The sequence below is a fragment of the Ambystoma mexicanum genome, chromosome 11, assembly GCF_040938575.1.
Source record: "Ambystoma mexicanum isolate Mex_15411 chromosome 11, UKY_AmexF1_1, whole genome shotgun sequence".
NCBI lineage: Eukaryota > Metazoa > Chordata > Amphibia > Caudata > Ambystomatidae > Ambystoma > Ambystoma mexicanum.
In genome coordinates, this window is record NC_090934.1 from 561,049,641 (window position 1) to 561,075,063 (window position 25,423).

The 25,423-nt window shown below is 45.0% G+C and overlaps 1 protein-coding gene across 1 annotated transcript in view; it reads left to right on the forward strand.

Annotated features, from left to right (window-relative positions):
• The window catches only part of FBXO3 (F-box protein 3), a 1,552,568-nt gene that overhangs the window by 835,080 nt on the left and 692,065 nt on the right, over nucleotides 1–25,423 (forward strand). The window contains exons 6-7 of the mRNA XM_069623397.1: nucleotides 18,167–18,212; nucleotides 20,513–20,597. Coding sequence (XP_069479498.1) covers nucleotides 18,167–18,212; nucleotides 20,513–20,597 — 131 coding nt within the window. The remainder of the gene's footprint in view (nucleotides 1–18,166; nucleotides 18,213–20,512; nucleotides 20,598–25,423) is intronic.

A 25,423-nucleotide genomic window follows, 5' to 3' on the forward strand; every position in this document is an offset into this window, starting at 1 on the left:
GGTGGGTGCGGCCCCCCTGGCCACCGACAGTGAGCATGGGTGGCTGTGCCTGAGTGGTGGCTGACGGTGGGGACGCCGAGGGATCCAGCTAGGTGAGAGGAGACCCCAAGGCCAAAAGGCAAAGGGGGTAAATGGAGCGTTCGGGCCCAGGGGCCGATCTGGAGACCGCTGGACACACGTGAGGGGGGCTCCCTTAAAGTGGTACCCAGGCCGTTAGCAGGCCCAACGGATGGTGATACGGTGGGGACACAGCCCCGCGTGCGGCCAGCTCCCTCCCCAAAACACCGGGGCAGACGGAGGTCAACGGCAGGGCCACTGAAGAGAAGGCCAGAAAGGTTAGTCGAGCACCCAACCCCAACCCCACTCCGCGGATCATAGGACATACGTGGGAGGACACAGCCCACTCAAAACAGCGTCTAGGCCGCTAACAGAGACCCCCCAAAAGGGCAGCGAATCACACAACTGGCTTGCAACACGGCGGGGGAGGCGGCCCCCGAAGACTGCTAGCCTCCTTCCACACACACCAGCACAGAAGAAATAGCCTGGGAAACACCACCCCACGGCAGGAAAGATGGAAATCGTTTCCCCGGTGCGGCCACGTGAGACAGCGGAGCTGCACAGGTGCGGCTACCGGGCAATATCGAGGGAAGACGGGGTGAGGCCACCTATCAGAGGACGGCGCAAGGGGGAGGCCGCAGGAAGGACCTCAGCCCAACACAATAACAATAAAGCTAACACTACGAAGTTGAAGCATAGACTTGCATGAACAGGACCCACATACTGGCATAAGGCAATTGAAACCAACATGCCGGACAAACAAAAAGACGGCAGGGGGAGGCAGACGGTCATGGAGTCATTTGCCCACAAAAATGAAGACCAGCAGCCCGAGGCAGCTGAAATGGACACGGCAATGCTGTATGCTATGCAAGGAGAGATCAAACAGGTGGAGGGCAGCATTCTGGAGGCCATAGAAGCACTGAAGACATCGATAGAAGGCAAGCTAGATGCAGTAATCGTGGACGTGGGGCTCCTTCGGCAGGACACGAGAAACCTGGCGGAGAGAGTGACAACGGTGGAACAACAAGTGCAGAGTAATACAGCGAACGTGACCACCTCCCAATCACAAATGTCGGAGACGCTGGAACGGACCAGCACACTGGAACGTAGAGCCGAGGACGCGGAAGGCAGGGCCAGATGCAACAATGTACGCATAGTGGGGCTGCCGGAGGGGGAGGAAGGCAGAGATCCCACGAACTACATAGAGAACTTACTGATCCAAGCGGTCGGAGCCGGGACCCTGTCCCAGGGTTTCGTAGTGGAAAGGGCACACAGAGCACTAACTAAGAAACCACGCCCAGGGGCACCACCAAGGCCTATGATCGCGAAGATCATTAACTTTAAAGACAGGGAAAAAATCCTGGCGTTCTCGAGAGACGGTGGAGTCATAACCCGGAATGGAGCCAGGATAATGTATTGCTCTCCTCTAAAAAGTGCACGGAACTACCATAAATCACCAGTGCAATTATAGAGCAAATACTTCAACCCAAAAACAGACACAATAATTCACAGCCACGCACACTTTAGAAGATAATCAGCTCTTTACGGCTATTTATTCAAAGCTTACAGGTACATAGAAATAGCTCATACAACTCACATGGGCATAGATCACAAAAAACATAAAGAAGTCAAAGAAAGAAATACATCACTGTGGGCGTAGCTTAATGGAACTTCATCTGGCCAGAAGCGGCTGAAAGACCCCGATAACAGCCAGGCCAAGAGCACAACAACCCACAGGAGTGTCGGACCGAAGCGTCCCCCCTCCGACTGAAGTCTTTGTGCTTATCCCGCCTGACCGTTGAGGGCTTCCGCATATATGCCCTCCTCAACAAGGGGTGGCAACTTCTCGAACCTTCTGGCAATGCGCTTGCGCATTGATGGGTGACCGTTGGTTGCCAGCTGAATCAACCGACAGTAACCTCAAGGAGCAAAGCACTTCTCTCTCCTAAACGCCCCGGGAAACAATTCCATAACTCATCTCAAAACCTTGGCACAGGCCGACCAAACCCAAAACAAACTTCGCTATCAGGTACCAGCCGGCACCTGCGGATCTTAGCTTTCCCAGCGCCGTGTCCTTGGCTGGGAATGCCTGCATTCCAAGCCCATCAGCAATAACGTTGAAAACATGTTGTTTCGCAAAGCAAGTGTAGCTTTCCACTGAGGCATGGATAAATATCCATCATGGCTCTGAGTTCCCCCAGAATGCACTGCGCACCAGCGCCATGTTTTAGCTCAACCATCACAGATAACCATCTACCCAGATTACACGGCACTCGTGCAACGGCAGAGAGCTCAGTTCTGGCCGACCAAAGAACGCCTTCGGGCTGCGGGTGTGAAGTTCATGCTACTATACCCGGCTAAGCTTAAAGTGCTGCACAACGGGAGGACACAGATCTTTGAGACCACAACTGACGCCCAACTGTGGATGGACCAACAAGGGATCCCGCAGCCAGAGTGGGGGGAATGGACGGAACAGAGAGGCACCCCGACGTGGTAGAGAGTGAGATTGAGAACGGCATGCACGACCTAGGTGCCCGGGCGAGACAGAATCTGAGAAACACTGCAGTGGGCCGCTGGTTGCCACACCACCTCGCTGCAACAAATTAAAAAAGGAAAAAAGAAAACACAGGGATACACCCTGCGGAAACGTGAAGGAGCAGGATAATCAACAGTTCAAGAGTTCAAAGGCCTAAATTAGTGAGTTATACTGGGAGCACAAGACTTCTGGAACTGGACCGCCAAGACCCACAGTAGGAACCCCAAGCAGAGACAATGTTTGCAGTGTCAGTTCTAAGGCACTACGCCGCAACAAGTACGCCTGTGGAAAAGAAGGTGGTACCTGGAGATCGGTGGGGCCCGAGCATGGGGAGGGAGGCTGGGCGTTTGTTGTTGTTGTTGTTTTTAGTTATAGTAGTTTGGAGGCTAAGTTTGCGGGGAGAAGGCACGAGGAAAAGAGGACATAAGACAACGAGGTCACGGCAGAGGCACGGAAGATGGACATATGGGGCAGCGCCCGGGCGCCGGGGGCCGGCTGAGCGCACTGAAGGGAAACGCCGATAAAAAACTGAAACCAAGGGCCGTAGGATCAACTATACCCTGGGAAAACGCGGGAGGGCGACGACAAGCGAATCATTTAAAGTGCTACAGGAGGGAGGCGGGACATCGATCCCCCCAAAGAGGCACACCAGGAGGACATAAAAGTGAGTGGGCCCATGGGACGGAGCGGGCCACTAGCGTCTACCCCCACAAGAACCAAGATGACCTAAATATCGTCACATGGAATGTTAGAGGGCTAAATGCATACGTCAAGAGGCTAAGGGTCTACACCTGGTTAAATAAAGCGAGAGCCCATATTGCAATGCTGCAAGAGACGCATTTGACGGCTGGAAAACAAACCAAGGTGGCCAAGAAATGGGGAGGCCAGATGTACAGCTCAACATACTCCAACTACGCAAGGGGGGTGGTGACCTGGATCGCTCCGAGCACCCCATTCCAACTCATCAATCAGGAAAAGGACGCTGAGGGCAGGGCCCTGATCGTCCACGGAATGCTGGAAAACTGGAGGTGTGCCTGGTGAACACCTACGCCCCCAATCATGACGCAACAGCCTTCTTTAAGTCACTCATGCCCCGGCTGGCCCAGTACAGGAACGCTATTATCATCTGGGCTGGAGAACATAATTGCACATTGGACCCTCGACTGGGGAGGTCGGACGAAAAGCATAAATGAGCAGCGCCACCAGCACGGACGCTACGGAAGATACTGGACCAGCTCGAACTGGAAGACATCTGGAGGAAGGTACATGAAGGGGAAAGGGGATACACGTATTACAGTGCTCCGCATGGGACATTCACTCAGATAGATTACCTTTTCATGGGTAGAGAAACACTGGGTGAATTCACTGAGGCACATATACATGCACGAACCCTGTCTGACCATGCCCCCCTGAGAGTCACATGGGCACATACACACAGGGGAGCCCCCACACCCACATGGAAACTAAGGGCAGAAGCACTGCTGGATGGGGAATTCCAGGAACATATCCAAAGCACGATAGAAGACTACTTTGAGCATAACTCGGGTAGCGTGGACAGCACGGTGACGATCTGGGAGGCCCTTAAGGTGGTGGTCAGAGGTGCGGCGATGGGGAAGATGTGAGGACTCAGGCGGGAAACCTTAGCACAACTGTCAGAGTTAGAAAGGAAGATTGAGAGGGCTGAGAAACGGGCGGGGGAGAATGGAGGAGAGCAGGACAATCTTACCACCCTGCGGCAACAATGCACAGCGACTTGGGAAAGACTGAGGCGCCTTGACTTTGGGAAGTATATACAGAAGCTGCACGCAGAGGGGGATAAGCCCAGCAGACTCCTGGCCTGGCTAACCAAACAGGAGACCAAGCGGGAACCGATTAATGCAATTCAGAATAGCCAAGGGGAGGTGATAAGGTCTCAGGAGGGTATAAATGCATTGTTCTCGCAATTCTACGAGAAACTGTACACCAAAGTCCAAGAAGCAGTGGGGGGGGACCTGGAGGATGCCTTCGCGGAAATCAGGCTCCCACAATTAACCGAGGAGCAGGCCCAAATGCTGGATGCTCCCCTTACTGTAGAGGAACTGGCGGAAGTGATCGCCCAACTGCCGACAGGGAAGTCCCCGGGGCCAGACTGGCTACCGGGTGAATTCTATAAGAAGTATAGAGACAGTTTAGCCCCCAGACTGCTAGAAACATTGGAGGAGGCATACGAGACGGGGAGGCTCCCGAATAGCATGTCAGAATCCATTATAGTACCAATACTTAAACCAGGGAAGCCACCCCTCGAGTGCGGGTCTTATAGACCAATTTCCCTGATAAACCAGGATAAGATCTCGACAGCGGCACTAGCTAACTGGCTCAAAAGAGTGATACCCACCCTGGTCCACACAGACCAGACAGGGTATGTACCAGAAAGAAACACGACATGGAACCTCCGGATACTCCATCACGTCATTGATAGGACTAACCAAGCAGAGGGGGAGTGCGCAGTAGCTTCACTAGATGCGATCAAAGCATTTGATTTGGTGAGCTGGGACTGGCTTCTGGGAGCGCTCGCCCATTTTGGGATAGGACAGGGGTTCCTTCGTTGGATAAAGCTGCTCTACAAAGACCCGAGAGCAAGGGTCAAGACAGGTAGGCTTGTCTCCGGGGAATGGAGCATAGAGCGAGGTACGAAACAGGGGTGCCCGCTGTCTCCAATGTTATATATTTTAGCCCTGGAACCATTTGCGGCCTTCCTAAGAATGGATTACAAAGACACGGGCATAGATGGGGAGACACACCAGATATCGATATACGCAGACGACATACTGCTCTACGTCCAGAACCCACGCAGCCACTTGCGAGATTTATTTGAGGCACTGGGAGCGCTCGGTAGGCTATCGGAAATTATTGTTAACTGTTAGAAATCCTCACTGTTTCCCCCCTGGCTGGCCTGCGAACAGTGCCACCAGACCAATTGCCGCACCTGGGCCTCACATGGACCCCCGACCACCTTCAGATACCTGGGGGTGGACATTTACCATTATACCACGGACACACATATAGCCAACACGCAGGCAGCCCTGGACAAAATTGAGAACGCCATGCAGTTCTGAAAGACCCTACCATTGGGGATGATAGGTCGAGCGGCCTTACTGAAGATGACCTGCCCCGGCTCCTATATTATTTTACCAATATTCCTTGCAATATCCCAGGGGCTTTCTTTAAACGCCTGCACACCATGGTGAGAATCTTCCTGTGGGGAGGGGGGAGAAACAGGGAAGCACTGAATACACTACTAAGGGGCTACGAGTGGGGGCGCATCAAACTGCCGGACTTCGAGCATTATTACCTAGCGGCACAACTCCAATTCGTGGTGCGATGGCTGGGGGAGGAAACCTCCATAGACGCAATACTTTTTCGGCCAGCACTCCGGCAACACTACTTGAGAGAGCTTCTGTGGATAACTGCTGCCCAGGCTAAAGCCCTTCCCAATATGGCCCGGCTGGGCCGTACACTATGGAAAAGAGCCTGTAAGACTCAAGGCATGCAAGACCCCTGCTCGAGACAGATCCCCTTGGCGGGTCTGGTAGACACCCGAATAACAAGCCTGGCCACGTATAGGGCACAATGGGAGAACAAGGGAGTAGCCCAAATAGGGGACTTGTGGCAAGATGGACAGTGGGTCGGATTTCAGTCCCTGGTGGAGGAACAGGATGTACACAAAGGCCAATTCATCCTGTGTAACAGCTTAGTACAAGCAATAAAGAAGAGATGGGAAACCATGCCAGAGGCAGAGGCAGAGGACACTGGGGGTGAGCTAGACGCCTGGTATGATATTTCTGAAGTAGGACATACTGTGTCCAGGCTCTACGAGCAACTATTAGTACCACTAACAAAAGGACACTGAACGCGCGGGCAAAGTGGGAAGAGGAGCTTCAGCAGCCCTTCCAGGATGAAGAATGGAACAGAACCCTCCAGTATACAAAAAAGGTTTCTAGGAACGCCAGCTTTAGGCAGCTGCATATCTATGTTGTGCACAGAGCATATCTAACTCCCAAAAGAATGACAAAGATGGGAAACGGACAAACTCTCAGTTGCCCACGCTGTCGGGAAGAACAAGCAGACATGGTGCACATGTTCTGGTCGTGCCCAAAAATAACAGACTTCTGGAATACTGTGAGGGACAAGGCGAGGACAGCGGGAATCCATATGCAAGCTTGGTCACCTAGGTCTTATTACTGGGCCTATTCCCGAGGGGAGACAGGCAGATGACACACGTGGCAAAGATGAAAGACCTGATGACAATACTGGCGAAGCGCCGCATAGCAATGGCATGGAACACGAGTGAAGGACCCTCGACAGAGGGCTGGTGTGCAGATCTACAAAAGTGGGCAATAGCTGAAACGACAGTCTGGACGAGAGCTACGCAGAGGGGAGAAGGCAACAGAGGGGGCCAGAATAATGACGTGGAACACCAAGGTGCAAGACCTGTTCAGAGACGGAGAGGAAGACAACATGAGTGACTCAGGCAGCTCGGAAAGAGGGCAAGCTGACTCGCCCGTGCCCGTGAGCGAAACATAGACCAGAGGGAATACATCAATTGGGAAGGAGGAGGCCTGGCCGTGGCCGGAGCAAACGATGGACAAGATAGACTCAACTCCAGGGTGCCAGAATACGTGTTCATGGACAAGGAGGAGCCACTCCCAGGGGAGGGAGGGGGGGTAGTCGGGAAAGATGGTCTCTCTGTTATGAACTTAACAACTTTTGGTGAGCGGTCCATGGCGGTAATGGACCACGGACATAAAGCAGCTGCCTTCAGGGGGAGGGAGGGTGGGGGGTTGGGGGGAGTTGGGAAATGCATTTTTTTCTTTGTTGTAAAACCAATAAAAAGAAGTTAAAAAAAAAAAAAAAAACTGGCGTTAACATTTCTAACATGCATTCCCTTTGAGCCTATACACTCATGCCCATTCAGACTCTTACCACTCAAAACTGTTTTGCTAATTGCAATAACATAAGCCCGCAGGGTAAAGGAGTTGCAGGCTCTTTCCTGTAAACCTCCACATACGGTTTTCTATAAAGACAAGGTTGTTCTCAGGGCGAAACCTTCTTTTCTAATTTTGCCAACTTTCTACCCTGCTCCTCATCCGGGAAAAGAGGAGGAAAGATAACATAGACTGGACCCAAAAAGGGCTCTGTTTTTACATATCAAGAATGGCAAAATTTCATCAAAATGACCAATTATTCAGTGGCTACACTTGCCCTAAATTGGGTTTAGCTGTTACAAAACAAACCATATCCAGATGGATCTTCCTGGCTATTGTGGAATGTTACAGATTAGCGTGCAAAGACCTGCCGGAAGGCTTAAGAGCACATTCCACAAGGCCCTTTGAAGAGGACGCCCAGGAAGTGATAGTAAAATAGGGAGGCACAAAGACACGTGAGTCGGTTATCTGAGCGCAGTGATACGGCAGGGGGCAGGGGCTAGCCCATGAACAGTGGCAGGGTGGAACGCCACGCTGAGAGGGCCAGCAGAATGTGCATTATGGCTAGGCCTCCACCCATTTTGTTTGGCCAGTCCCTTTGTAGGATTCTGTAGCTGTTGTGGATGAGGACGTCTAGGATGTGGGTTGAGGTGGTTGTCATCCAGGTCTCAGTGATGAAAGTGGCAACCGTGTTGTGTGTGGTGATGTGGTCAGTGATGTCTGCTGCATGTTGGCTATCATTTCTTTTTCTTTCTTTTTTTTATTAAAATGATATGGTTCAACTTTTAAACCTTTCATCATTTATACAATCCAACAAAAAAATCTCTTTCTTAGTCCATTTTCTTTTCTCAGTTAGATTCAAATAATACATTAAAAAAGCTAACAATTGTGAAAATGTCTTTCTTTGTACCACCATGCAGGAATTTAGCCCATCGATCTTCAGGTGACAGTTTAACTGTGGATGATAGATACATGTCTCTAATTCGGTATTTGGTTTCATCAAGTGCCGGACATGTGCTGTAAAGTTTCTAATTCAGTTTGTTTACAGAACCGGCAGAAGGAATTTTCTTTGGATAAAAGTTGCCTGGATTGTAGAAGCTCTCTCGTTGGCGTCAAGTTAAAACGGAACCGTAGGAAAGTGTCTCTGACAGGGGCAGATGGGAAGCGTTGTGAATATAACGGAAGACAATTTAATGGATGCATGTCCATCTTGCATTCCAAATTAAGTTTTAATTGTCTATTGGCTTCGATTGTCGCTATCCAATCATCGCACTCAAGTTTTTGTTTCGCTTTTCCTGGACACTGAGTTAACTGTTCCATGGATATGTCTGCCATTATTCTAGTATTTTCCATATGGTTCTTCCAGGTTTGTAGTGCAATTGCCTGTGTTGTGCGTTCTTTTTGCTGGAAAATATGTAGCGCTGGAATATGCAAGTCAGAGACAATTTTCCTGTAAAGATCTAGTTTTCACCACATTTGGAGTGAAGTAAGGGACTGGAGTGCCAGTTCGTATCGAATACGGGCCATCGGAAACAATTGGGGTAAAGAAAGAACTTTCCGCCAGAACATGCCTTCAAGATGCAACCATATGGATCTGTCGATGTTAATCATGAATTAGCTTCCATAGAGTAAAATTGCAGTGACTTTTTGTCTGTAGAAAGATAGTTTTTGCCAATAAAAAACTGGACCAGTTTGTTTCAGTGGGCGATTGATTTATCCAGTTCCCCAAGTATTTAACTGTTGTCACTTGTTCAAGGGGTTGATTATTAAGAAGAAATGGTTTCGGGTGATGTTTTGTTCTATGAGATGGATCCAGGAGCATTATTTTGGATTTTTTTTTTTATTTTTTATTTATTTCAAGTTGGTTTGTCTTCATATAGATTTTCTAGGTTTAATAGGGCTGTTTGGAGGCCTCTTAGAGTTTCTGAACACAGCACAATAGCATCTGCATACATCATGCAGGCGATAGTTGTGGCATTTAGTTTCGGTGGGTTTGACTGTGGCGAGTTTGTCTCAATTTCATAGTCAGATGTAAATAAATTGAAAAGCGTTGCCGCGAGTGGACATCCTTGTTTGAGACCATTATTAGTTGGGATGGATTCCGTTACTGTACCGTCTTGTGATAGTCGGACTCTTATAGATGTTTCCCTAAAAAGTAACTTTATTGGTTCCAAGATGTCATCGGGACAGCCCCATTTTCGCAATTTCGATCGTAGAAGTGATCTATTGACTATTTCAAAGGCGAGCTTCAAATCTATAAATGCTGCATATATGTCTTTGGTTGCGGATGGCCTCTTGTTTCAACAAATTAAGTAGGAGTAGGTTGATGTTAGTCCCCACATATTTACCAAAACCTGTTTGTCTAGGTGCGTATATATTGTTTGCTTTGGACCAGATGTTCAATTTGTCCAGCAGAAGATTAGCAAACATTTTTCCTAGGGGAGCTAACAAGGCAATGGGCCTGTAGTTGGATGGGTCTTTTGTATCTTCCTTTTTATAAATGGGTATCAAAATTGCTGTCTTCCAAGAAGGTGGAATAGTCTTGGTTATGTTAATTGTTTCATAAATATAGAAGGAGATATGTGCCCATAAGGTTTTATTAGCTTTGAGAAGTTCATTTGAGAGGCCGTCCGGTCCCGGAGCACGTAAGGGGTTCAAGTTGATGATGGCTCTTTGAAGATCCTCTCGTTGCCATGAGACAGTCCAGGTATGTTGTTGTATAAATTCTTTGGTACGTAAATCAGAATTTGTTATAGAGCTTCTGAAAATGTAATGTCCATCCTTGCTCGTCAACATCGGTTGTCATCTTTTGTACATTGGCTGTTGGTGGGGCCAATAGTTTCCACAGGTCTCTGGTATTGCAGTTTTTAAGAGCATGCAGCATTTGTTCTGCATCATTTTGCTCTTGAAGTGCTCTGTTGGATCTCATCCAATTTTTTTACTGCTGTTTTAATACTCGAATTTTGTCATAATCCTTGTGTGAAGTGTTGTATTTTTTTAATGTCGTTTCTCAGTTTTTTTTCTGCAATTATAGATGAATAAGCATGTATATGGCAATGTTTCTTGTGGGTATTTGTTGCTCTGGATAGCTTGAACGGAACCAAGAGTTGTGGATAATTTAACCGTTTGTCGTCTGCCATAGCTGGTGAGGTAATTTGATGTCCCAATATTACCAGGGCATTTTGAGAGATCCTCAGTCTAGTCTGGCTCAAGTTGACAACTACTTCTGGTAAGTTTATTTTGGTTTTCCGGGGGTTGTGCATTTCCCATGCAATTGTCATTAATGCATGATCACTAAGATTTGTTTTTATGTTTTTTTTCTGTATTAGCTTCAGTGCAATTTGATTTGAAGTATAGATGTAATATATGATGGCATTTGATGTGCCACGGGTCCATGTGTTCATCAGCTTGTTAGTTTGGGTGTCAAGAAAGTGCACTCTGATGAGGCCCCGGGAAGATGTTTCTTTCTGCCATCGTCGAGCTCTTGGGGACATGTTGTTCTGTTTTAATTCAGTCCCTCCGCTATCATAAAGATGTATGTTTAGATCTCCACATACTATTAGTTGAATACCTGAATATTGTAAGGTAATTTCATCGATACAGGTAAACAATTTGTCAATATATAGCTCATCTGTAACAGCCATTGGATTCCAGTAAGTATTGAGAATTCCAAATATGTCATGAGTTAATGATGTTTTTGTTTTGACTGACTGGAGTATTGTGATTTGGATCCAGGCATTTATTTTAAATGAGTCATTAATTCTGATATTGCTTGACATTTTAATGAGTCAAGAGGCCTGTAGATGGGCGTCCTCTTTTGTTTTTTATTGCAGGAACCATCAGTGTTGTGTATCCGTCACAGATTGGCTGTGTTATGATACATGATTCCCGGATACAGATGATATCATACTGTGAGAGATCGTGTGACTGTTCACGAAAGAGATGGCTATGTCCTCGAGTGTTCCAGGAACATAATGAAATTTCAGATGTAGAAGGTTGCAGCGGTGGTTAAAAAGAGGAGCCAGCACTTTCTGAGGTTGTTAGTTGCGCCATTCCATTACTCTCCGTATATGATTCATAGTGTGATACGGGTATTTATGGGTGGTTTTAGGATATATTTGCTGAGTATTTTGTATCTGCCACTCCTGTGTGTTGTAGTTTACATCTTCTGAGCTCCTTCGATTGTTATCTATCTGGTGTTCTTGTTTCTTTGAGGAACCTTTCCTGCATAAGATTAGTTCCATCTGTGCTTCTTTTTTGAAGTCAACATGTTGTATATCAAATCCCAATGTGTTTAGATTATTTTTTCTTTCATGATCTGTTTCTTTACAGTGGTGGAGTTAAGAAGTAGATAAGTTTGATCCAGATGCTGTTCATCTACGAATTCCACTGTGAGGATCTCTTGCTTTGCTATCTTCTGTAATTGCGGTATGGCGCTGAATAGACGTAGGACATTTGATCTATTCATTATCAGCTCTTGAGTGTCAGCTTCTACATGTTTCAGAAATACAGCTCGAGAAGATTTGGGTCTTCTTGGATTAGAAAAAATTGGCTGTTTTAGTATAATGATTGTTTTTTTTTTTTTTTAGGGCTACTTTGCATCTGAGGTACAACTGAACCATTAGAAGACTGGGTTACTTCATCGATCCATAATGTTGTGTTGGAGATGTCTTCAAATGTTAGACTCATGTGAGAGTCTTGCTGGGATTTGGTTTGCTCGTATTCATCCATAATGAGTGAGGCTTCGCTTGGTTGTATCTGTGCTTCTTCTGAGATGTCTAGATCAGCGTCTAGGTGTTGTGATAGATTTAATAGGGCATTCATTTGTGCATCGTCAGAGATTTCTTCCAGCCTGTTTTCTCCTTGAAGTGATAAGGTTCTGGTTTCTGCCGAAATGTCAGTTTTTATAGGGATGATGGATGGTCCAATTAGGTTTTTCGTTATTGGTTTCTGCTGCACTGGTTTGGGTGTCGTCAGGTTACAGAGGAAAGCTCTCAATACAGTCTTCTTTTTTTTCGTTTTTGGTTTATTTTGTAGTTTGGTGTGCGGGACAATGGGCAGAAAATTAGGATAGGTAGTTTCCCCTGAATTGGCATTGTATTCCATAGTTTGAGGTTGAGCGTTTGCAGGTACACTGGAAGTTGTATTTTGTGGTTTGGTGTGCGGGACAGTGGGCAGAAAAATCGGATAGGTAGTTGCACCTGAATTGGCATTGTATTCCATCGTTTGAGGTTGAGCGTTTGCAGGTACACTGGAAATTGATGGATTAGGATCTACTTGAGTTTGAGGTACATCCACCGCAGTTCCGGCGGTTTGGCCCTTTGTCGCCATCTCATTCATGGTTTGTAGAGGCCGTTGAGAAAACTAATTTACCGGAGGAAGATTGCTTGGTCGATTCATGAATGACATCATGGTAATTAGAGCCGAGGTGAGCTGTGTTGTGTCTGCATGATCTTTTCTGGCGATATCTGACAACCAAGATTGCCATATTTGAGTCATTTCGGCTTCATGGTCCAAGCGATCCTGAATCTTATGTACAAAGGCTTCTATAAAGTTTTGTTTTGCGTGAATGAGAGCTAGTAGTGTTGCTTGGTCTTTACTTGCATCTAGACTTGATTCTTGCATTTTAGGAATGGTATCATTGTCTGGGATGTCACCGCTATTAGCATATTTTGAAGATCTTGCATAGTGGTTGGAATGGATGGCATGTTGCCTGTTTCTTGCATGGAAGTGTTGTTCAGACAGGTCTGTGGTTTAAGCTCCTTTTGTTTCAATAAAGGGATTAAATTGTGTCAATGGAGAAATAAGACGTGTAAGGTTCTGCTTAGGAGCCTCTGTATTAGATTAAATGAGTTTTCCGAGGCTATCTAGATTACATGTTGCTGGCATGGGAGATGAAGTATCATAATTTGAATGGCCAAAGACGACTTTACGCTTTTCCTGGTTTGCCAAGAGTGCTTCAATCTCAATCATGTCCAGGGAAAGAAGGGCTATCTTTGGATCTCGTTGAGCTATAGGTGAATTTGCTATATCACATGACAGACGTTTGCTTTCGTAGAGCGATTGCCACCTTCTTTTAGCTAAAGCTGCTTTATCCCGCTGTGATATCACCGGCGTGAATTGTGACTCAACTTCTGTGTTCCAGATTGGAAGGATGGAGTGGAGGGCTTGTGCAGTTTCAGGGTCAACATGTTTTGATTGCTCAGTGGTAGGTGGAAAAATAAAAGTGGGCAACTCACTCTCATGAATTTTGATGTTCTGATCATACGAAGAAATCTTTTTTTTTTTTAGCATTTCCATGCTATCTTTTGTTTGTGCCAAGATGGTTCTTGTGGGAAGAGTTAAACTAGCGGGTTGCAGGTGATCTTGTAATATTTGATCAATAGTTGCTGGTGTAGTTATAGGTGATATAGTGAGTGGGGTTTGTAATTCTTTTGAACCGCTAGGGGTCAAGTTTGGCAACACAGGTGATAAGTTCTCTTGTGCTTGCAAGGTCGGGCTAGCCGAAGAAGAGTGAGTATGGTCGTTAGTCTTCTGATCAGGCTTTGTTATTTGGGAAAGCTTTTCTTGTTCTATTTTTGCACGTTGCCTGGTGTGCGGACCGTTTTTAGATTTGTTAAACATGCTGACTGTAATGGGATCTTCCATACTAAAATACGTCAGGGCACAAGATGTTAGGCCCACAACACTGGATTGTAGCACCCCGCAAAGTTATTTGGACTTTGTGAAAGTCAAAGTTCCGGATTTCTTGAGCGAGTCTTAAAGGATGTATCTTGTACGTGTAAAGAGCAGGCTTTAGAACCCACCTGTTTATAGAATCAGAGACACTGTTCGCAAGCCGTTGTACTGATGATGTTTAGGACTAAAAATTTGACGCACACTGAGTCAAAGGCTACAGCCCACAGTCCTCAGTGTTCTATTAACAATAGAAAACTTCTATGTTTCTACTTTTTCGAATTAATGTGCTCTGCTCATGTAAGTTCAAAGAGGGTAAATCTCCACAAGAAGAATAAGAAGGTGAGTACAGAGTGAATTACCTTTGTCTTACAACCGCCATTCACAAATGATTAGTGTTTTGTTGCAAGGCGGGGCAGCGGTACAGCAAACAGCCAGCAAAGAAAGTTCTCTCCCTTGACACTTCTCAGGCTTAACCCCGCAAGGGCAGATGGGAAGTCTTTTTCTTCCTACTTCCTGGAGTAGGTGTGGTCGGACAAGGGGCGTGTCTTCGCGCACGTCGCTTCTAATCAGCTGTCTTTGTGCGCGGGGCGAAAGCACGCAAACAAATGAAGGCAGCAGAGATTCCAAAAGGCTGCCCTCACTGAGCGAACAGCCAAACAGCCAGCAAAGAAAGTTCTCGCCCTTGACTCTTCTCGGGCGATCATTAGTTTTCGTGTAATGCTGGAGGAGTGTGTGTTGATGGGATCTGTGGTGACGCGGGTGAGGTTGCCGCGATGCAGTGTCCTTAATGTTGCTGCTGCATGTTGTGGTTGGCAATGAGTGGTAATGGGCTGTTGGAAGGGAAGGTTGAAATGCATATTCTAGGGAGCGTATGTTTGAGGAGCAGGGGTATGGTCCTGGGTTCTCCTGGTACAAACAGGTCCAAACAGGATTTGCCCTTTTCTTCGGCGTCTCTTTGCATCAGATGCCCGAGCGAGAGATGCCGTATTATCTAACACTTTAAGAAAGGAAGGGGCACGGCTAAGCAGGTTGGTGGGGCAGAGGTTACATGTCCTAGATCTACGTGGATCAGCTGACCAATCCTTCGAAACCCCTCTCCTTTCTTAGGAAAAGTGAAAGGGCGGTCACCAAACAACTTCAGCCACATATAAACCACACAACTGCTCTTCTGGGAAGCAGGTTTGTAATACTCCTCAATGCTGCCCCACCAGTTCCCCAGACGATCTGTAACACTGTTTGCTTCTACTGCACCCTCCTACTTACTCTTAGGATTATGTGTTGTGATGTACATAATTCTGCTGAAACAACCCTTTCCAATGGCTTGTGGTGACAAACCATCGTGGGGTTTAACATCCTCCATGCAGCCGTCAAAATAATAGCACTTAAAGGCATTGTAGATTTGCAATGTGCGCTACCCAAATAATATAAACGTGACCAAAACCTACCCCTCTGTATGTTTTTTTAATGGTGCTTCCCGCCGCCTACATCTCTCCATAGCATTCAGCATTGTCATAACAGGCTTGCCTCATTGTCTTTTTTTGCGTTTGACAAAAAGCCTGGGCTAAGCTGTAAATATTGTTCTTTTTTTGTTGTAATTTATGTTGAAAATTATAAATAAAGAGAAAAATCCCGTTCACATAATTTTTGGCAAACCACCATTTATTCAAATGGAACCTCTTCACACTATAGCCTTCCTCCTGCAGAGTCCACAGGGCTTCATCTCTTCCTCTCCATCCCCCATGATTTTCAAACTTTGTATGGAAACCCTGTTGTCATTCCTGCCCACCTGCGGAATGCATGTCCAGCATACACTGATGACCTAGTCGATTATATCCGCTGCCTCAGATTTGAGCTCTCGAATTCATACAGCCTAGTTTTTCGTCAGCATTTTATGCCGTATTTCACTTATTTATATATTTTTCTGGGTGTTAATACCCAACACAATGGTACTGTATCAACCACAGACCAGTTAAGGGCCAGGTCTGCCCTGCCAGGATTCAAACTTGCACTTTTCTCATGGGCGTGAGAAAAGTGCTCAATACGCTGAGCTATGTTACTGCTGCCTACCTTAAACTGAAACCAATAAAATCAGTTTGTATTGTCACCAAAACCCATAGATGGAATCCTGGCCATCAAACCTGGATCTAGAAGGCTTCTCTCTACTCGTTAGCCCCCGACGAAAAACCCCTTTGACATCAACAGTCGCTTGCTTTTCAAAACTCACAGTACGGAAAAACGTGCTTTTAAGGTACAAGCTGTCCTTGCTCTGCAAAAATAAAACATTCACTCGCTCCAGAAACCGTCTTTCAGGGCACCATCCAGGCCCTCTTCCTTTCCTAATTAGACTGAGGGAGTGTCCTTTTCACAGGCCTGACACATTCCTCTTTAATCTGTTGCATTGTTTCATGTATCCGTACATTTTACATATTCAAATGCAATTTAATTATGAAAGCATCACCCTAAACCTAATAACGCTACACAGGCTCGATCTGCTAGCTCTAACCCCATGTAATTGTTGCTGCATCATCTCCAAAGAAGTAATGATGGAAAAAAATTACACCCTCGAAAGGGTGACTTGTGGAAGACTGCCTGCTAAATGGCATCCCCTGCAAGATCCCTCGGTTCCTCTTGCTCTTTTTCTCAATTTTTGGGGGTTAGCCCCGACTGCCCCACCATCCCTTTCCCACTGTGCCATCCCTTTTCCACCTGTGTTGGTGGTCTGTTGGCAGCCCGGGGCAGAGCATGATGCCCTTCTATACGCCTGTGTGCCCAAAATGCTCTTTTATGTGTCCCACTTCCCCAAGGTAGCTACTAGACTGCCAATGAGAAAAATATGTTGTCTGTCCCCCCGCATCTTGCATTTACTCACAAATACCCACACCTGAAGTATTTTTTTAACCAGCCTTAAAATCCATAACTTCCAACAAGTAGATTCTGAAACACATCCTACATGGTTAAACATCCCACTCTTGGTCAGATGCTTCCCTACCCCTATTTCAATTCAGAAAGGTACTTGAGACTCACCTCTTCAGGAAACCTCTCTGCTAGTAAAACGGCCAACTCTAAAACAGAATTTCACCAATCTTGTCCCTATGCTCTCCAAACCACAACCTAAAATGAGTATGCGTTCACAAGCAACATACAATAAAACTGGAATTGTTAACGGCTGCTAGACACAACAATCAATAGGAGCCTACCCAAAAAACTATTTATTTTTCTATAAATGCTTGAAAACCAAAACTTTATTTCAGAAATAAATACTACAAGTATATCCTTGTAAAAAATAAAATGTCACATTATAAAGCCAATCACTCCCAGGCTTGATGTACGCTGAAATAATCTGAGTTTAAATCCCAACCACTAAATGTATGATTATGAAAAGGATTACAAGATTAGGATAGGTTATTGTTTTAATGTTATCTTGGAGTTGCTTTGTACTTATTTGCACTGTGGATTTCCACCCTGTCAGAGAGGTTGGGAAGGAATCTTGTGTCCCTATGAACGATGCCCATGCTAAAGAAGTTTAATTTCGAGTAAGTATCTTTTTCAGCTAATTTCAAAGAAGATGAAAAGCATTCTTTTAATTGTGGGGGCAAGTTATAAATATGCATGAACTTGAAGCGGAGGGGAAATATTAATGCTGCTATTAAAAGCTACAATCGGAGAGCAAGAACGCTTTAATTTACAATAAGAGATGATTTTATCACTTGGTTTAATCTAGGCCCAGAAATGTTGGTCATCGTTAACATATCATTCATATTTTTTAATTTATATGTTTGCTCAAAATTTCTTTGGGGATATTTGTAGCAGAAATATTCAAACCCCACCCTCCAACAGAATTGAACTGTTTGGGATTGTTTTGATTAATTGGTCTGTGATTTGTTTTCTTTTTATATTTATATGCATTCCTTTATCTCCCTCTGAAACCTAGGACCAAATAGCACGCAATCCATCTGCTATCGATATGTTCATTACAGGTATGCAAATTCGATCCCAGTGACTTTTTATATTTACTTGTTTTCTTAAGAATGACATTTAAAGAATAGTCAGTTTCTTGAAAACTGAAATGGCTTGCATGCTGTCTCTTTTTGTGAGCCACTTTCAGCATATTTTATATTGTCACAGGCTTTGGCATTATGTGTAACTGGAAAACTCAAGCGGGTTCCTAAGGGAAAGCCTACACTATATTTTCTTACAAATTTAGAGGACTGCTGCTGGACTGTCTTCGCAGATGTGAAATGTAATGGGGACTCATCTGAAAGTTTGTTTGGTGAACATGTTACATAATTAAGTTTCAAGGTGCTACTTTTGTTTGTATTTTAAATGCCATAATGTGTAACCTCAAACAAAATGTAAATATTGAAGTTGACATTTGATTGTGTGCCACTTTTCTTAAATCTGTGGACAAATGCAGCATAGGTCTCTAAATATGGCATAATGAATAGCATGTTCCAAGATTTGGAGCCTTTTGAATAAACGTTTAACGTTACAACTATCTTTGACAAACTTCCTTATTCCTTATTCCTAAATGACAGATATTATCCCCATGAAACCTAGTCATCAAATTAACTGAGATGCCAAAAAGAATGTCTTTAAAAACGTCATCTCTTTTGGTATGAGTGCTTATGTGAAAAGGAACATGGTTTTGTAATTGTTAATTTGTAGTAATTTGGAGTCGAGTGAATTTGTGTTGGCTGTGAGTGGGTTGCCATTATTTTATGTTATCAGTAGGTTGATGTAGACGGACCCTATTGTGTGTCTCTGTTGTGGGCCATACTTTCAGGCTTTTTCTCTTACAGAGAGTTTGCGTCAAATGTGTAGTGCAATGAGGAAGATCAGCAACAAACAAATTACAGGATTAGGCAAAGCAACTACCTTAATCCGAATACAAAATGTAAACTAATGTGCTATATCCCACTTCAGGATTCTACTGAGGATTCTGTTTTTCAACGAACAGCCGCATAAGCCTACCCCTTTTGATAAAAATGCTACATTTCAAAAACCTGCATGTGGGGTTCCAGTTAAGATTTTAAGGTTGGGGGTTTTACTCCTTACTTTTGGAGGTTCGGAATAAAATAATTTTTTAGGGAGTAATAACATTTCCTGCCATTGTCTACTGAGGTATTTTTAGGAAAGTAATACATTATTTGAATTTTGACTTGGGTATTTTTGCTGTAACACATTTCCTTGTAGGCAGTAATTACCATAAATGAAAACTTTCTTTTTATTCTATAGGTCCTCTTCGGATACGATAACACAGTAATAGGGCTCCACTGAGGTATGCACTGCCGATGTCACTGGTCTGGACACCTCCGTCAAGTAGCACTAGCCACAACCGGAGGCAGAGACCTGACTTTGAACACAAAGATGTTTCGCTTTCTTGTTAGCAGTATTTGCCACTGTTAGGGTGCAAAATATGGTTATGCTCAGCCCTACAGATAAGGGGTCTATCAGCCACTTTTACTCCCTAAAAATAGGCAAATACTCCTTAAAAATTAAAATGGCGAGTACAAATACGCAAAATAAAGCAACATGCAGACACTAGTGACCCTGGTTTCACCCAAACAGCTCCATGGATATATTCTGACCAGGAGTGCATGTAGTACCACAGGAACAAACTGCTATTATTACTGCCTACTCGGAAGAAGTAAACGTATTTGTTTTAATGAATAGGTGCAATTAAATAATTATTACAAAAACATTTCCGTTTTCCAGCTAAAATGTGTTTACTTGTTTATAGAAAATACTCCTATTGGGAAATGGACTTAGATTTGTACTCCCCAAAAATAATTTTACTCCCAACTTAAAAAATAGGGAGTAAAATACTCCCACTTCAAAATCTTATCTGGAGCACTGGTTATGCTAGGAGCACTTCCTAAAAACACCCAAGTGCAGGTCCTCCTCTCAGTACATAGGCAGAGGGCTTTTCTGTCTTTGGATTCTAATGAAACACTTCATAAGAACTGAATAACTTGAGTTTGTTGATTCTGATTTCATGAACATATCTGACAAGAGTGCCATAGTACACAAGAGCAGACATTCAGCTTGTGATGTCTGGAATGCAAGGGCACAAAGAGACTCCTGATACAAAGTGTGTGTGTTGTATAATTCCACTTTCTTCATACAAAACAATGGCTGGGAGAAATCTGCGGTTTGATGTTAAATTGTGGCTTGTAAAAGGACACTGCCACCAGACGAGTATGGTTAAGTATCCAGAAAGCTGATAGAATTACATTTTCCCTCTGGTATAAACTACTTATGTTTTTCTTGTTTTCAGGCACTTCCTTTTCAGACTGGTTCACTGCGTACGTGCAGAATGTGGTAACAGGTGCCTATCCGATCATCCGGGAGCAAATTTTCAGGTATTGTGGCTTAATTTAATAGGGCAGCATGGCTGTCTTAATAGGCCATATTATCCCTGTTGAAGCAGAGGTGGCAAAATAGTCTTTACATGTAAACTACACATCAATTACGTTGACTTGGCTTCAATTGATTTGATTTTAAGATTTCTATTTGTTTTGATTAGTTCTGTTTTGGGCTTGACATTTTGAATCGAATGTAATTGAGAAGGTTTGGGAATTATCACAAATTCATGGATTGCAACACAAAAAAAGGGGGCCTGATTTTAAGCTTTTAGCTTTGTGTCAATTCTTCAGGCTACCATTCATGGGCGCTTACTAAGATACAGTGAGGCCTTGTGGTGCATATAACGATCACCGGTGAGCAATTCAAATGAAGGTTCATAGACTTGAAGATAGGTGAAAAACGAGCCGACTATGATCAAATGAAAAAATGAGTATGCTGAACTTCATTATGTGGCGGGTCAGAAGGACACAGACTCTGGCTTTCCATCTCACTGGTAATTTTTATTAACTGAAAGGAAGAAGCGCTTATCTTTACCTACGCTAAGGGTTTTCCCTATCTAACATAATTAAAGTGCTCTTTGGTCGTCAGTAAGAGACCGCATCAGTTGTAAGGAAGGGATGGTATCAAAGTAAGATAGACACAAGTGATCACAGTTTAAGGAAGTTTATTCAAATTTAAAAATGGGTGAGATAAGCGCCTAATCTGAACCTAAATCTAAGATGGGAGCAAGCTACAACCATTAAATAATAATACAGTCCTAGTGGAGTCTAGTTAAATAAAAAAGGGCCTATACTAAAAAACCTATTGCCAATCGTTACCGCTGTGCTACAAAGTAGTGTGGGATAATGTTCAAAAGAAAAGAAAGAGTGTTCACAAAATTATAAGTCAGGATGGTATGGCCAGGGGTGTCCATTCCCCAGGTTTTTAGCACAGGACAAGGCGGGACTCTTGAGCAGAGCACAATCCTGGGCCTCTCCGGCACATGCTTACAGTTCCTTTTCTCAATATCGGGGCCTTCTGTGCCCAAGTCGCTTTCATGCAAAGTCTCTTGCTTCAGAGGACCTGATGTATCATACATCACAAACAAAAGTTACTTTGGTTAATCTTCCCGGTGGGCAATTACTCTTCGCCCCTGCATCTCCCTCAGCCGGGCTCTGATCCTTCTCTCAACAGCATCCCTCAATCAGGCTCAGACCAACCATTCACTGTTGACATCCTTCAGTCGGGTTGACGCTTGTTAACACAGTGTTCGCCGGTTTATCACTGTCCACACCAATTCGTAGGCATCCCTCAGCCAGGTTGACATTTGCCAAAATAACAGTTCACCTTGGTTTTAACACAATGTGGGATTCACTTCCCTTAGCTTTCTCCTGGTCTCCCTCCATCGGGTTTACAATGCAATTTAGTCCAAATATCACATTGTACTATTCAAGAATCTTAATGTAATTTTAAACAATTGTGCAGATTAATCTCTCCAGTTTCCCAAAGCACTTGCCAATTTACATCTTGCTGGGTCACTCAGTCATTCTATGACAGGTGCTAGTTTCACAAAATTACATGACATTCCCCTCTTCCGGGCACAAACGCCGCCTTCTAATCTCGTGCACACTTTCACAATGGATCAAAGACTTGTGATTGTACCATGGGTTTGGCTTGACCCTTGTATGACCACTTTGACACTTCAAGCCGCCTTCCCTAGGCCTCTTTGTCTTTGTAGTTTTGTTAACCAAAACGTTCTTAGTCCAATATCTTCTCTATCTTTATGAGAGGGGTACCAGTCAGAGACATTTGAATGGATGCCCACGTGGCGCCGGTCCACTCTGGTACCCCATTCGTTCACAATGTTGCTACTGCTACCTTGTGCCTAACACAGTCCTGTTCAGTATCAGCTTCCTCCGACTCACCGGCTGTGCTGAACTCGTTGGCTCTTCTTCTGCTTCGGGAGTCAAGAACGGTACTACAGCGGCAAGTGGTTCTCCCCGCCCTGGCTTTCAGTGTGGGAGGGCCCCTTGCACCGTTGACCTCTGCCACACCACTCGCCAGATGCGATTCGCGGGTCTGGGTTGAAAAGGGCAAGGGCAATTCCCTCCTGTTCATACTCTCCGGTCCCACCACCTTTCTACTCCGTTTAAGCTGCCGTCACGCAATGGCTGCTTCCTTGTGCGTTTGGCCTTGCTCAAAGTGCGCTCTGGTGCTCCGGCTTTTATGCTTGTGGGGAAGAGAAAGGGCAGTCAGGTGTGTGTAGTTACTGGCAATTGTCTGACTCTGCCTGACCCTTGTTTTGGGACATGTCAGGTAAACGGCTCTGGTGTTAGTCCGTTTTCGCTAACGTAGTGAGAAAGAGTTTCTCGGAAAGGGGGGGGGGTTAGAGTTTCTAAATATCCTGCTAGGCAGGATGAGGAAAAGGTGTCATAAGGAAGGGGATACCGCGTCTCACCCTTCGGTGTCCCACTTCCATTTACCCGAAAACCCCTAATATAAGTGATCATCCCCCCACTGGTCCACCCCCAGGAACAGGATCCTGGCCACCTGGATGACAGATCCCTAGGGACTAGCGAGTCTCACACAGTCCACTGTCCAAACTAACCTATTCTAACCCTACTGCTCTTACGACAACAAAAACCAGGAGAATGACTCCCTTCTCCTGTAAACTGGATACTTCTTCACTTAGTTCAGGTCAAGAAGATATTTTTAAGTAGTAACTACTTTTATTCAGTCAGAGTTCTGATACTAGGTTCTTCAAGTTTTCAATCCTCCCTCGTATTTGATTACTCTTTTGTTCCTCCTTGGTCTCTTCTTGTTTTATTTTATTTGTATTTATCTTTTTCCTTTCATAGGGCAATTTGATCCAACGCTTAAAACTTCTCCCTCAACTTCTTGGGTTCTCAATCTTTATTTTACAGTCTTTGGTTTCACTTTGGGTTTGGCTCTTATACTCTGTTTCAATTTGTTCCTCAGGTTTTCCCCTTTCCCATTGTTTCCTATTCTGTAATGTTTTGGGTGTTCTCCTTGGTCTCTTGGAGTGTAAACCTTCCAGAAAGGATTAGCATTCCATATTAATGCCTTCATCTTGACTGGGACGAGTATGAGCAGTCCAATAATGATTCTCTTGCTCTTCATTCAATGTCGATCTCAACTGGGACAACTGAGAGTTGCAGTAATGATTTTCAGTCCCTCTCCCGGTCTGCTGCTTTCCCCGTTGCCTGTTGTGCTCAGTGATGGCATTACTGGGGGTCTTCACTTGTCAGGTTGACCTCTGGTAAATCGCTTGGTTTCACATAGGATCTCCCGAGTCTCTCGTTGCTGGCACGTTCTGTGTTGAATCAAAAGAAGTACTATCAGTGCCGTTCACTGACCCACGGATCCACCTCTGCTTGTTTGCGATCACGCCACCACTTAGTTCTCGCTCGTGACGAGGACGCCTCGCGTCCTCTGTAGCTTCTCCCTTTTCTTTCACTGGGTTCCTCTTTGGCATAGGCTGCTGTGCGTCCTGCTTGTTTTCAGCGTACATCTGCTAGCAAGTCCGTAACTCGTGGGTTTTCTCTCTCTCCTCTTCTTTTCACCTTTTTGACGTTATGCGCTTGAAGTTTGTCAATTTCCTCTTTGGCATAGGACGCTTCGTGTCCACTACTTCTCTATCATACACCTGCCAGCATTTTCGTAACTCGCAGGTACTCTCTCTCATTTCTCAGTTGCCACCTCTTTCTTTTATTACGCTGCATGGGACTTCCTTGGCACGGTGTCACAGTCCTGTCTCTCGTTTTTTTTCTTCCTTCAAATGGATAATCAGAGTTTCCTGATGAACATATTTTGGTTTGTTCTGCATACCTTTCTTTACTGGCTGTTTTTGGGAGTATATTATTGATATGTTTCTTAGGGAGTTCCTCGTAAGAACGAAAGGCTGAGTCTCGTCCAGTGACGTCCTGCGTGCCTCTACCACTAGGAGGGTGTTGCAGAGCAGGCTCACCTCCCTAGCCTCACAGGGAAAAGCTCCCCATTGGGGAGAAGTAACAGATTCTTATGATTCGCCACAATTGCGAAAAGCATAGATTGTGAGAGGTTTTTGTGGGAGTGAGCTGAGATCAAGGCTCACCAGGGTGGTTCAGGGATGGGGAGGAAAAAGGTTGAAGCATGGGGTGGATGAAGGCAGAGCTTATTACGGGGTGTGGAGTAGGCGTGCCTACTGATGATACTAAGTCAGAAGTTTACATAGGGGGAAGTTTGAGACAGGTGCAAAAGTAGTGTCAGGAAAATATGGTCTGCTTGGCACATGAGAGAGGTGAGACTGCTTTTATGGTGAAGTTGCTGCTTACTGGCAGGGTAGGGGTGGTTAGCGTGCCATTTCTATAGTAAGTACACATTGTAAATGTCACAATGGTATAAGGCTAGGTGGGGGATTAGAGGAAGGGGGGATCAGTGGGCATGTATGAAAACATTATACCTGGGATGGTGCATCCCCCAGAAGAGACAAAAAATAAAACCAAGTCAACATATGAAGAGGTGTTCTCCATGGGCTGAGGGGCATTCCTGCCCTGCGATGTCTAGGTAAAGTTATTTGAGATTTTGATACTTCATTACCTGGAAGTCCGGAGTAGCCCGTGCTTTCCAATTACTTTCATTTGACTTTGAGCACTTCCTGGATTGTTACTGGCTGATGTGTTGGGATTTTCATGTCTGACCTGATATGATAGAATATTTTATTTGTATCGCGCTCGTACACAAGTGTTTCAGAGCACGACAAGGCAAGGGAGGGGAACAGGGGAGAACAAAACAACGATCTTACTAGGCCCAGTGACATTGCGATCGTGCAAGTGCATGGGAA